Source organism: Zophobas morio, unplaced genomic scaffold (genome assembly GCF_036711695.1).
Source record: "Zophobas morio isolate AGI-343-1 ecotype UQ-CSIRO unplaced genomic scaffold, CSIRO_AGI_Zmor_V1 ptg000028l, whole genome shotgun sequence".
NCBI classification, from domain to species: domain Eukaryota; kingdom Metazoa; phylum Arthropoda; class Insecta; order Coleoptera; family Tenebrionidae; genus Zophobas; species Zophobas morio.
In genome coordinates, this window is record NW_026972133.1 from 1,440,906 (window position 1) to 1,454,713 (window position 13,808).

General features: G+C 40.8%; 2 protein-coding genes across 2 annotated transcripts in view; one reads left to right on the top strand and one right to left on the bottom strand.

The window, feature by feature from the left end:
* The window catches only part of Mib1 (mind bomb 1), a 262,566-nt gene that overhangs the window by 155,243 nt on the left and 93,515 nt on the right, over positions 1–13,808 (top strand). The gene's annotated exons all lie outside the window — the stretch shown is intronic.
* Positions 3,844–5,348, bottom strand: LOC135137065 (cyclic nucleotide-binding domain-containing protein 2-like). The gene has a single exon (XM_064066603.1). The coding sequence runs from the start codon at positions 5,301–5,303 to the stop codon at positions 3,885–3,887; it is 1,419 nt and encodes a 472-aa protein (XP_063922673.1). The 5' UTR covers positions 5,304–5,348; the 3' UTR covers positions 3,844–3,884.

Here is a 13,808-nt window from a genome sequence, read left to right on the forward strand (position 1 = left end):
GAATTGGATACTATATATCGCGGAGTCGAGAGGTTCCGTTTATTTGCGCATTTGCTATGTTTGGAAATAAAGTTACAAAATACAAACAGACATCGGAAAAGGTTGATTGATAATTCCGGATGAAACGCTATAGTTTTGATGTAGATTATGCTTTTAGCCAAAGGGACACCCACACGGCGCAAGTCAATCAAAATATTTTGTTATTGACCCGGGATATTTATTTATAGAGTGGATTATAATGATCGACATACGAACTGCAATCACCTAAAAAATGAATTTCATCCACAAAATAAAAAATGTAAGCGAACCGCACTTGAAAAATACAAACCAAACCGTTAGTTCAGCGTGCATTACATCTATTTAAAACAATTTAGGACTCGTTTTTGAAGAATGGTGATTGGATAAAATTTAGTGTGAGTTAACGTTTTTACCAGGAGTATATCAAGTCGAAACTGGCAAAATAAATCTTAGAAACACTTTAGCCTCTTATTTAACTTTTGACGATTTTTCTATGTTCAGAGGAACGGTAAGCGGTAGTTGTTCAAACGTATTATAAATCCTCTTTATTGCTTTTTTGATTTACAAACCTATTCGGCTAGATATAGTACATTCCACTCCAGAAGCAAAACAACAAGTGAGTTTGGTATATATAGAAAAGTTTGTAGAGATAATATTCGGGCGTATTTTCGCGATTAACTCATATTAGCGTCGATTTTACGATGTTCCCGTTTAATCGGAGTCTGGGCTGATATTAAAGCTTAATCCGAGTGTAGTGAAAAATTCGCGTATTATTATTCAAGAATTCCGTAGTTTACGGCGTCGTAAATAATGTTTATAGAAATACGACTGAATTTCATAGTAAAACACAAAATATACACTCAGCGGGTTCTTTTTGGAATCAGGGGTAGAGCTCACTAAGTCATTTTATTACGCCATTTTTATTATCCAGTATCGAAGTTCGTGATCCATAAAATCCCTAATAAGTACATTTCTCAACAAGATATCGTACTTTTCGTTTTTCCCTTTTGGAAATTTCGCAGGGACAATAGAACGTTCTCTATCAACTTTCCTGAATTATGATCTGATTAAAAATACCTTACTCAAATTAACGGCTATAAAATGCAGCTACCGCTCGAACACATTGTGAAATACGACCTCAATTATAAATGACGTTATCGTTCCCCGTTTATGTTCATTCTCACTTTTGAGCACAAACAGATATCCGCCGAGTTAAAAAACGCATCCTTAACGAAATTATCGTCGAAAACGTCCCTTGCGGTCTCAACTATGGCAAAACTAGTTACAAGTCTTTCTGGATGACCGTCACTAACGTAATTACAAGAGGTCGACTTTGCTTCACTAATTCCACTCGACGACCGCACCGACAATTCCGAAATTTGTTTTTGATAAGAACTGTCATCCAGTTACCACTTAACTGTTATCGTTATGGGATTGTTTTATTGACTGAATGCAGTTTGACGGTTGCAAGCACCGATTTTCTGTACATGTGCGCACCCATAACAGTTCATTTTAATTGGACTATTTTCGAGTTGTTTGTTCGGCCCCAAATGTGAATGGATCAATTCACCTTCCTCGATTGCGTTTCCGCTATGCAAGAGTGCCGATTCGTTTAGTGGTGTTGGTTTTTTCAATCGTCCGATTTATTGGATTTTACTCTTAATTAAAGCTGTATTTCTCTATTATTGCAGCGATTAAAACAATTATAGGGTTCTAATTTACAGATGACGAAGTGCATGGTTGTTTGGGTTTTAAATCGGAAAATAATAAAATGTTCTAATTGATGGCGACTATCAAATTCTGTTACGGTCGGATTGAAACCAAAAAGCGAATTTATTGTTATTGTTGGAATAGATTTGTTGTGTTGGGTCGAAAATAGCGCCAACCCGTGATACATAGCGAAGCAAAAAGGAATCGTTGTCTGATGGGCACTTTCTGTGGGTCCATCGGTCGTGGAAAGCCTGTATGCACGTACACATCAAAACGGGAATATTTCTTGGATTCGACACCGATAAGGCCTCAATGTATCCAACGTTCGATAGTTATTTGACAGATACGAGACAAGATGGTCAATATCTGCTGCTCAGTGCAGCTTGGCACGTCAGAATCCGAACCGAAAGCAAAAAAAGAACACGGGCGGCCGTCGTCGGGAACAGAACCGAACCGGATTATTAAAATGGTCCCCAAAAGTGGAAGTAACTGACGTTAGTCACGATATATACGCGACGATAAATTTTAACGTCACATTTTTCTCGTACTTATACCGTAGTCTGTTCCTTTATTTTTCCTTTTATTGTAAAATTATACTTTCAATTTTTTTTATTGTCATCGCTCCCGTTTAAACCGTGAAGTTTCGTTTTTTTGTGACAAGTTTTTTGAACGCTGGCGTGACGAAAGTCTTCCATTTGTCGCACGATAATCTTCGGGTGGGTGTCATGTTTAAAAGTGCAGTCGTCAGAGGACGCTTCGCGATGCCAATCACGTATTGCCATTCGACGCTATGATCCCGATCCGAGTTTCTTTTTTTCGCCCGCTTTTTAGGGATGTTCGCTACATCGATTTCGTTTTATTTTGTGCAGTTGTAGGTGTTATAAATTCATTTGTGAAGTTTTAATGAGAAAGAATAACGATGGAGTGCTCGAAAAAGTCGCTTCCGTTAATTTGCAAAACAATGGGCTCGCATTATGCCGGAAATTCGACGTAATCCGGGCGTTAAGATTATAAATAATGTTTTAAGCGATCGGCTTTAAAGCTGAATCTCGGTTCGGATAATGCGTTGCTGGACGGACAACTAGAAGGCGACACCGGCGCCACGTGAGCTACTATACGATAGATGGCGTCCGCACTAGTCGCCTATTCGAGTCTCTTAATTGTCACACATATAATTTAATAAATATATTAAACTCGTAGTGGTGTCACGCAAGAATCAAACTTAGGACCTATCTTATTCCTATATATGTATTTTAATTTGGTACTTTTAGCGTCAATAGTTATTTGTAAGGAATCACCTATATGCAATAATTCACGATTATTATTATTATTATTATTATTATTGTGTGGTGTTCGTTAAATATTAAATTTGGTGCGTAGTCCTTGGGATCGATCCCTCTCGTATAAAAGACAGAAGCCTTCAAAACCGAATTAATTTAAATTTTCCAGGGTTAACTTCGTTCCGTTTGCGGGCGTAACGGCGTATCCACCCCGGGGCCAAATCAGATTTCCCCTTACGCGAACCTGATTCTTTCCCGTTCTCGTCATATTGTTGACGAAGTGACAAAGTGTTTTTCGCCCGGTAATATTTAATACAAACTCGATCTCGCAACTCGGCGTCTCAGTCGCACTATGATAACCGGAGGGATGATATCGAGTTACGTCTCGTCTTTGGGGACGATTTCGATTCCTCCGCGTGTCTCTCCTTCCGTCGCCGTGTAAACACGCCGCACGGTTCCGAGACACATACAACACCACCAACCAGGTGAGTGAGTTCACACGACGACTACGCCGACACAAAAACTCACCCTCTTAACGCGATTTAACCCTCCGAAAAATTGTAAATCACGACACGCCGCCGCGTCTTAATCCAACGTCGTGTGGATATTTGCAGTTTATTTTATTTGCGACGTCATAAATAGCGCGCAGGGGCGTGGAACTGGATCGGTTCGGGGGATATATTAGCGGTAATGTCCTTGTGGCGAGGTCCGGGTCGTTGGGTCACTCGGATTGCGAGACGGGCTGGGAGCGCCACCTCCGAAAAGGGCGGTTTTAATGTGCTCGCTGACCTCCGGCGAGAATTGACGAATAGTTGAGAAGTACGAATGAGTCAGAAGGTTTATTTGTTGCTAACGCAAAAAGGAAATGGTGTTCGGTCATATCTCCCCCAAGTCCTCGGATAGCCTTATCGTATACGGGATGTTGTGGATGGTGTTGCCGGTGAACGCCGTCACCTCGAGGATGCGGTCGACCAGTTGCTCCTTGTAGAGAGTCCACCGGTGGTCTTCCAAGAAGTACTTGAAGATCTGTTCGGTGCTCGGAATGTACCTCGTCAGAAATTGTCCGATGGCCTTGAACGTGATCATGCTCTTGTCTAGCAAAAAGTACCTAGGTAGGAGCAAGCATTCGCTCTCTGTGGCCGAAACGATGATGCGGTTCTTCAAACTTTCGCCGACGTTGAAACAAGCAAGCTTGTGAAAGTAGCAGACTTTTATGAAATGGACCCTTACGCTGGGGGTGATGTAGGAAGGATTCAAAGTAGGTCGCGACGTGCTTATGGCAGGTCGTATCGAAGCCCCCAAACCCGAATGCGACTCTTCCTTTCTGTGCAACTTTTTGATTTCCTTGTAGATATTGAGAGGAGGTCGAGCTTCTCCCTCTTCTCCGTCTTTAAGTAAAGTGTAATGCGGTATACCTTTTTTGTACGACGTTTTGATCGTCATGTGCTCGATCAAGTAACAGGTACCTTTAGTTAGAAAGTAGACGCAGTCCAGTTGCCCTCCGGTGGCACTCAAAATGATCTGATCCGGTTCGAAGTTCTTCTTCTTCGCTAGAATGCAGCTCTCTCGGATGTCGATTTCGGACCAACTGTCGAAATAGTTGAACCAAGACATGTTCAGTTGGACTTCCGCCCATTGGTTGGCCACTGTCGCTTTCAGAACTCGGATGAAGTCTTCGCGTGTAATGTACAAAAATTCCGTGGCTTCCGTGGTGGTGACGGTGGCCGTACGGGCGATGTTGTGCAATAGACCAACCTCCCCGAAGTAGTTGCCAGGACCCATCAACAGCACGTCTTTCGTGACCGTTTCTTTGAGCAGTTTATCGTAGTAGGTTTGACTCACCACGACCTCGCCGCTCAGGATGACGTAGAGGTTGTGCGATTCGTAGTTCTGGCGCACGATGGTCCTGTTCGGACCGAAGAAGTTGAAGTAGCAGATTCCGGGCAGTTCGTTCTTAACCTCCATTGGGTATCGTCTGAAACACTTCAAGTTACCGATGATTCTCCTCAGGTGGTTCTTCTCGGCTTCGGTTCGCTCCTCGGCCGCTTTGTTCAGCACCGTTTTGTCTTTCAACGTGAGCAAGCTCTTCTTGCCCTTCTTCCTCGTCAGTACTTGGATGTTCTTCTTCACGTTCTCGCCTAGTTTTTCGTCCTCGAGCTCCTGCAGCCAGCTCAGGTTGGCGATGATGAGTCTGACGAGTGCCCTGAACTTTCGCTTCGCGCTGACGGCGCGCTGGTAGCGTTCTTCGGGCGACATGGATTTGCGCCGGGCGCGCTCCATCATTCTTGCGGCCATGGTGGACGAAGGAGATTTTGACGTTGACGTCTCTCAAGACGCAGTTTACTGTTCACCAGGCAACGATAATCGCGACCTGATTGTAATAATAATAGGAAAAGGGCGAATGTCGCTGCTCCTTTAATTCGGGAATACTCCGAACGGCACGTGACATCCGGAATTTAAATTTTTCCAATACAAGAAATCCCGTGCGACCTCTGGAAGCTATTTTGCTCGGTCTGGATGTGTGTCGGTGAGTCTGCTCCCGTTTTCAGTCCGCGTACGAACCGATGGTTGCGGGTCCCGATTTATGACGTCATAAGATAAAAATTGATAGCGGAATATGTAAATGCGGAACCGGATCCGGACATGATTAATGATGTAAGGTCCGCCTGCGCCGTCGCTCCGTAATACTCGCGAAAATTGCTCGGAGGTGGTTGGTTGGTGTGCACGGTCACGATTGTAAATTTGTCCGAAAGTTGGTTGGCTGCGACAACAATCCTAAATCAGGATAATGCCTAATGTGAGATATAATGCGAAAGTTGGGACGGAGCGGATTTTCGACTTGCGTATGATGTTCGACGGGAAAAAATTGCGGAAACGGTGTCAACACGCTAAATGTAATGGGACGCCAGCGGAGGGCCATAAATTCGGGCATTCATTTAATGCGTTTTCAGTTTAATCAGTCGAGCTTCGGTCCGGTTGCGTGTGTACACGTAATAGAAAAGTTATGTGAAGTCGATTTCCTGATTGTAGGGTTTGTTTATGTGTACACACTGTTTGTGGGGGACAATCCCTAGATTTATTGTTTGCAGAGGCTCTAAACAAACTAGTTGGCCATAACGCGCCATTTCACCAGTACAGAACTTGTTTGGTTCTTTCTCTCGACGAACCGACATAAGTTTTTGACCGTTTAGATATTCCGGAACGACGCCGGGTCCAGGATTAAATCAAATTTCGATCCTAAAGCAGCACGCCTTCCTTTCACGTTCAATTGTGGAATAATGATTGTTCATTAGACTGCCGCCCGGTGACGCCGTCTGAATAATAATAATTTTCTTTATTTCGTCGCCGCTGTCCCGAAATGCTATTCACATTTCAATTGCCTCCGACGACGTTACTATAAATTAACGCCTAATTTGCACACGATCACAATTGCGCAACGCTTTTTGAGAGCAGGTAATTTAAATGGCCGATGTTAACATGTTACGTCGCTGCATTTATTCCCCGCTCATTTTCGAAATGACTATGTATATATGCGTTACGTATCGATTTTCTGTTTGCTGACAATTTCGGTTTTTATGTGTGCATGCGGACCGAAATATCGCCATGCACAAATTTGTTCTCTACGATTTTAGTGCCGGAAAAACAGACACAAAACCGATGCGATCCCAGTTAGACGAATTCATTTTTACAACCAATGTTTACTTTATGGTTTTAATATCTCAGACCAAATTACTACAAGAGATAACGCTATGCGGTAAAAACTAAATTTAATAGCAAGCTGAAAAGTATACAAATGTAGAGACCAGACTGTTTTGACGATTGCTGGACCGGCGTTATTGTCTCGCACAAAGTAGCGAATTTTTGACATGGTAATCATTGAAAAAGAAGGCTCTTTAAACTTCTGCAAACAATAAAACACTAGGTGCCCCCAAGATTATTGCAACTTCTTTAAAAAAGACACTGGAAGTCTTCAAGATTCGTTCACGTTCAGCTTTTAAAAAATAAAACACTAAGAATCCCTAAGATTCTTTCAAATTCTTGAAAAAAACTGGATGCCCCCAAAATTCGTTCACGTTCAATTAAAAGAAAAAACACTAGGGGGTAGATTATTTCAACTTTTTTAAAAAACACTCAAGACGCTTCCAAGATTAGTCCACGTTCAACTTTTTCAAAAACTAAGTAAAACATTAAGACTAAAAATTCTATTAACTTCTTTGAAAAACACTTGGGGTACCGTAATCCTCTCTTCAACTTCTTCAAAAAATAAAACCGTAGAGATTCCAAGATTTTTTCAACTTCTTCAAATAATAAAAACAACTTTCTCAAAAACTAAAATATTACAAGCGCCAAGAATCTTTCGAATTCTTCAAAGAATAAAACACTACGAACCCATAAGATTCTTTCAACTTCTTCAAAAAGTAAAGCACTACGGACCTTCAAAATTCTTTAAGCTTTTTCCAAAAATAAAACTCTAGGAGACCCAAAAATTCTTTGAACTTCTGCAAAAAATAAAACACTTGGTAGCCCTAAGATTTTCAACTTCTTCAAAAAATAAATACTCAGAGGCCCCACAATTCCTTTCAATTTTTTCAAAAAATAATACCCCAAGTGTTTCAAGATTCGTTCCACTATTTCAAGGTTCTGTCAGTTTATTAAAAAAATAAAACACTAGATTTCCCTAGATTCTTTTAACTTCTACAAAAAATTAAACACCAACAGCCCCTAAGATTCTTTCAACTTGTTTAAAAGAACATTGAAGACCCTCACGATTCGTTCATGTTCAATATTTTCAAATAAAAGACTAGGAGCGCCCGAAATTATTTCAAATTATTCAAAAAATAAAGCACTACCAGCCTCCAAGATTATTTCTTTCAACTTTTTCGAAAGATGAAACACTTGGAGCTCGATAGCCCTTCCAACTTATTCAAAAAATAAAACACGAGATATCGCCAAAAAAATTTAATTTCTGCAAAAAATAAAACAAAAGGAGCCCCCAGAATTTTTCTTTCAACTTCTAAAAAAAAATAAGAGAGCTTGAAATTATTTCAAATTCTTCAAAATATAACACACTGCGAGCCACCAAGATTATTTCCTACAACTTCTTCAAAAAATAAAACACTTGGAGCCGCATGATCCTTCCAACTTCTTCAAAAAATATCACTAGATATCGCCAAAATTTTGTAACTTCTGGAAAAAAAAAACATTAGGAGTTTATAAAATACACTAGAAATCCCCAAGACTTTTTCAACATCTGCAAAAAAAGCACTAAAGAATTCGTCCACGTTCAAATTTTCAAAAACTGAAATATTAAAAGCTCCAAAGATTCTTTCAACTTCTTCAAAATATGAAACATTAGGAGCGCCTAAGATTCTTTCAACTTCTACAAAAAAAAAATCCTGGAGGCCCCAAAAATTCATTCACGTTCAATTTTTGCAAAAACTAAAACATTAGAAGCCCGAAGATTCTTTCAACTTCGTCAAAAAATAAAACACTTCTTCAAAAACTAAAATACTAGATAACCCCAAGATGCTAGCAACTTCTGCAAAAAGAAACATTAGGAGCCTCTAAGATTCTTTCAACTCCGTCAGAAAATAAAGCACTTGGAGCCCCCAAGGTTACTTCTTTCAACTACTTCAAAAAATAAAACACTAGAAATCCCCGAAACTCTTTCAACTTCTGCAAAAAATGAAACACTTGACGACCTTAAGATTCTTTCAACTTCTGGAGAAAAACACTAGATGCCCCCAAAATTGGTTCACCTTCAATTTTTGTAAAAACTAAAATTTTAGAAGCCCGAAAATTCTTTCAACTTCTTCAAAAAATAAACACTAGAAATCCTCAAGACTTTTTCAACTTCTTCAAAAAATAAAACATTAGAAATCCTCAAAACTCTTTAAACTTCTGCAAAAAATGAAACATTTGAAGACCTTAAGATTCTTTCAACTTCTGCAAAAAAACTTTAGGAGCCCCCAAGATTATTTCTTCCAACTTCTTCAAAAAATAAAACATTAGAAATATCCATGATTCTTTCAACTTCTGGAGAAAAACACTGGATACCCCCAAAATTCTTTCACCTTCAATTTTTGTAAAAACTAAAATTTTAGAAGCCCGAAGATTCTTTCAACTTCTTCAAAAAATAAAACACTAGAAATTCTCAAGACTCTCAACTTCTTCAAAAAATTAAACACTAGAAATCTTCAAGACTCCTTAAACTTCTGCAAAAAATGAAACATTTGAAGACCTTAAGATTCTTTCAACTTCATCAAAAAAACACTGGAGGCCCCTAAAATTCAATCATGTTCAATTTTTTTCAAAAATTAAAACACTAGATCTTCTCAAATTCTTCAAAAAATCAAGCACTAGGGGCCACATGATCCTTGCAACATTTTCAAAGAATAAAACACTAGGTGCTCCCAAGGTTTCTTCGACTTCTTCAAAAAAATAAAACACTTTGAAGTCTTGCAACTTTTTCAAAAACTTAAACATTATACTTCTATTACATACTGTAATTATTAAATTATTAAAGAAACAATGCCATAAAAATTATTTTCAAGAAATTCCCCTACGAAATAAAGTTCTTCTATTTTTACAAACTCTGTTGACGTTAGCCGCTATTCATATTCAACATATCATTAAACCTGGCACATTGATGCCTCAACTAATTAGAAGAGAGAAGGAAGAGGAAAGAGGGAAGGGAGGGCAGAGGAGAGAGAAAAGGGAGATGATAGAAAGAAGGGGAAGGAGAGAGAGAGGGAGATAGAGAGAAAGAGAATAAAGACACTGAGAGAAGAAACGAACGCATAGAGAGAGAATGAGGACACACAGAGAGACAATGAAGAAACAAAGAAAATGGAGACACAGAAAAGGAATATAGACACACAAAGAGGGAATGAGGACACAAAAGAGGATGAACACAGAGATAATGAAAAGAGTAGAAAAGAGTAAGAACGGGAACGCAGAGAAAGAGGAGAGAGAAGTAGTGAATTGCCGACTGATTGACTGATGATACACAAAGATCTAGTAAAGAGACAAGGAAAGAGAGGAAAGCAATAAAGAAGGAGGGAAGGAGAAAGGTAGTATAAGCGATGGCTATTATTCAATATTATTTACCGTGAATAGAAATCCCTCAAAATGAGCGAACTATCAGCTAATTCGTGTTTGCCTCATCTAGATGGGTACTGAGTTGGCTAATATTCCATGCGATGAGAATTACGTGAAACTTTAAAAGGTTCAGTTTTTGCATCAAACTAACACACTAAACTTGATTCGCTTTAATCCGGTGAAGCTTCGTTCGTGTAAATCCTCAACTAATGCGTTCGGATAAAATATAACAAGTTTAGACTATAAATTCATTTAGAGACAAATAACCTGTTATTAATTGTGTATCCACCAGAGATTTATATCGTGATAGTGTGAAAAGTGCTATCTTTGTGTAACATAAAAATCGAGTAGAACAAATCCTCTAATTCGTGTCTTGCGTTTTCTGAGATACATGCTCCTAAAATACTTCGTTGCTATCCAAAACAACAAACATTTTGAAGTTGTGAGCTCGGCAAACTTAATTTATAAATTCCCTAGTTCATTTTTGTTGCTTTAATCAGACGCTGGCAACAGAAAACTTGCAAAAATATTTGCTTAGCGCATTTGATAAATAATACAGTCACCTTCGATCAGAGTTCGCAAACTTTGAAACTTGTTGCCAGCAAAGTTGAAATTTGATTTTTTCTCTCTTTAATAATGAATGATTTTCACCACCGCGTGTTCGTTTCATTCTGATTCAACGTCGCATTCTTTTCGTCACGTTTCATCTCCCCGTTCGTTAGCAATGCATATTTTCATTAACCGCGAACCGGATCGCCGTTCGTTCGTCCACCGGAGCGCGAGAGCCCGGATCATTTTCCGTTTGTTTCAAGTGACCATCGCCGAGCTCATAAGTGGCCGTTTTCATTTTATCCTTGTTGCGGTCTCTTATTGCTCCCATTCCGGGGAATCAAAAAGATGTTCGGATCTCGCGGTAAAAATCCAATAGCCGTGAAAATATGCCGTCACCGTTCGCAATAAAGCCCAAAGACAACGCTCGCAGTGCTTAGCGAAAACCCATTTCGTGCCGAGCGAGTCTCGATGTTTTTTAGCAAAGACGTGAGCTTTGCTAATCCGAAAACTGCAAGATTGATGAAGCGAGCTTCGATTGAATCCTGTTGTGTGTTTCGGGGGGCAAAAAGCGACCGACGACTGCGACATGATGTTATGTTAATTTCGCGAGATTTTTGTTCGCTTTGTGGAGAGAGATATTAATTAATCGCGTTAGTGCTGCGCCATTAGCGCGTGGCGCAATGGAGGCGTCCGACTAAATCGCCCAGAAGAAACTATTAAGGAGGTGGCGCATTAAAGGGAGCTTCACCCCGTTTTGGTCGAATCACGTGTTCAAATATTTTCGTTGTAGTTTTATTTTAAAACAGACAGATCGCACCCCGAAGCCTCCTTCTTCTACGCCCACTCTATCCGACTGTGTCGTCACGTGATCCGCAGCGAGGCGACACAGTGTAAATTTAACGCGGTGGCCATCTTTGCTGATGAGGTTCGTCAAGAATTATATTAAGGCGGTCTGTGTAATTTCGGCCTTGAGTTCCACGCATTTGCATCGCTATTTATTATTTGAATTCCCGCGAGAAGCTTCTATTCAAGTCGGTCAACGAAACATGACAACAAGATCAGTAATAAAATGAGAAATAAAGAGACCAATTACTGATCCGTGAGGGACACCAATAGTGTTTGCTTGACGGTATCGAAAGCCTCGAGGAAATCACCACAAACGCTGCACAATATACGAATACCCAGAAAGTGCGGAAACAGATCAAATCGTGTCTTCGTTCCGTTATGTCCATGTGACTTATTAAATAAATGGTTTCTCCAAAGGAGGCGAACTTTCTCCTCGCGCTTCCCGTTCGTAGCGGAGATCGGAGATTAAGTCGCAGGTTTTTAATTCCGGAGTTGAGTCGTCATCCGCGTCGGCTGCTGTGGGGGTGTAATGACGGAGAAGACGTATTGAAGTTTCGACAAGCTTATTTATCTCGAAACGCAATAGCGATTCGTCTTAGCACTTCAAAAACGAACGGCAGCATCGGCAAAAAGCCGCTTCTGCCCTTACAAAGTACCTCGGAAGGAAGTATGGAGGATAAACAGCATAGGAATAAGCATGACGGATCAATACGTGTGTTGGTGCCCCGTCGACTTCTCGCCATTGTAGAGCTCTCCGGCTCCACTTTCCGGTCCTGTCCCGCGAGGACGGCACAATCCTTCTGATTTCCCGCCAAAAAATAAAATTAAATTTGCGTCGAAACAAGCCGCGCTATCGATTTTTGAAGCCGGTCCGGGGCCCGGATGATAAATAAACAGCACGTCGCATGCTGCAGAGCAACGGTGGATTTCGTAATGATGATGTATGTTGTGTATGGTTTATTTTCGAGAGGTTGCTTGTATTATTACGGTGTAATTCAAATAAGATCTTTGAAAATCGCAAAAATGAAATTTTCCTTTCGAATCAAGTATGTACTGCGTACTAATAAAATTTAATCAGGTCGGGAGCTTCGCTCGCTCCGTCCACTTATATAGTTTCTGTGTTTATTGAAAGTGCATCTAACGAGTAAATCGTGTCACGAAAGACATTTTTGCGCCTACCTTCCAGCGAAACTCGGTTAGGTCGAGCGGCGCCGTCTGCTTAGATAGGCTTTTGTCTCCCGGGGTCCACTCCGGCACAATCTTGCCGATTTTCCGCCAAAAAATAAAATGAAATTTGCGTCTAAACAAGCCACCGTATCGATCTTTCAAAGCTGGCCCGGAGCCCGGATAATAAACAGCACATCACATAATGCAGAGATAGAGAGTCGGCCCTGAGGCGACTTAACAATGTCCGCCACGTTACAATAATAAAGAAATAAAGGGCCGAGCCGAATGGCTGTGTGGCGTAGAGCGGCGCACCGGTGTAAAAGAGATAAGGGAGATGCGGAGGACGATACCGCAGACAGAGAGGACGCTCCAATACGGCTCCTGGGAGTAGTTATGCAAAACTTGCGCCGAGCTCCGGCCTGCAGTTACACTGTTATGATGAAAGACCCATAAAGGGCACGTGAACACCTCTCACACCACCGCCACCATCCCCAATAACGGCGGTTTTAATCTGCGTCGAGCGGCTTGTCGAGACGCGCCAGGAATGGTCCTGGGTCTCTGGGATGTTATTGTTCCACGATTAAAATTAATCTTTTTCCATTGTGGGTATTATGGGGGTCTAACGCACACTCCGCACCCCTTTTTTTAACGCACGATTGAAAAATTATTGTGTGATGTATAAACCCACGCCCACGACACGCGGCGCAGGGATTTCCGCCATCAAAGGGGTCGAATTCGGCTAATTGAGTGATGTAGGACAGGCTTTAGGCGGAAGGTTCATAATTTTTTCGGTCGAAATGGCCATACGGATATGCAGTGAGGTAGGTGTTCAATTCCTCCAGGAAACATTCACGAATGCGTGAACATTATAGGTATCCGATTCCTCCAGGAGCCCGTCGCATATAGAATTGGGCTACAAAGGCAACTAACTTAAAATTACCTTCATTCGTTGTCGTTGCGTTCTAAATATAAAGATCTTCACTTTAATGTTTCGTTTGAGATCGTATTGGTAACGTTCAGTATGGTCATCGAGAGCGGTGATAACCCACTCGTAATAGGAAATGTTCGTATGGGCAGAAATTGTTGCTTACTATTTAAATGGAAGCAATGAAGGAATAATCAACAAAAACAGCG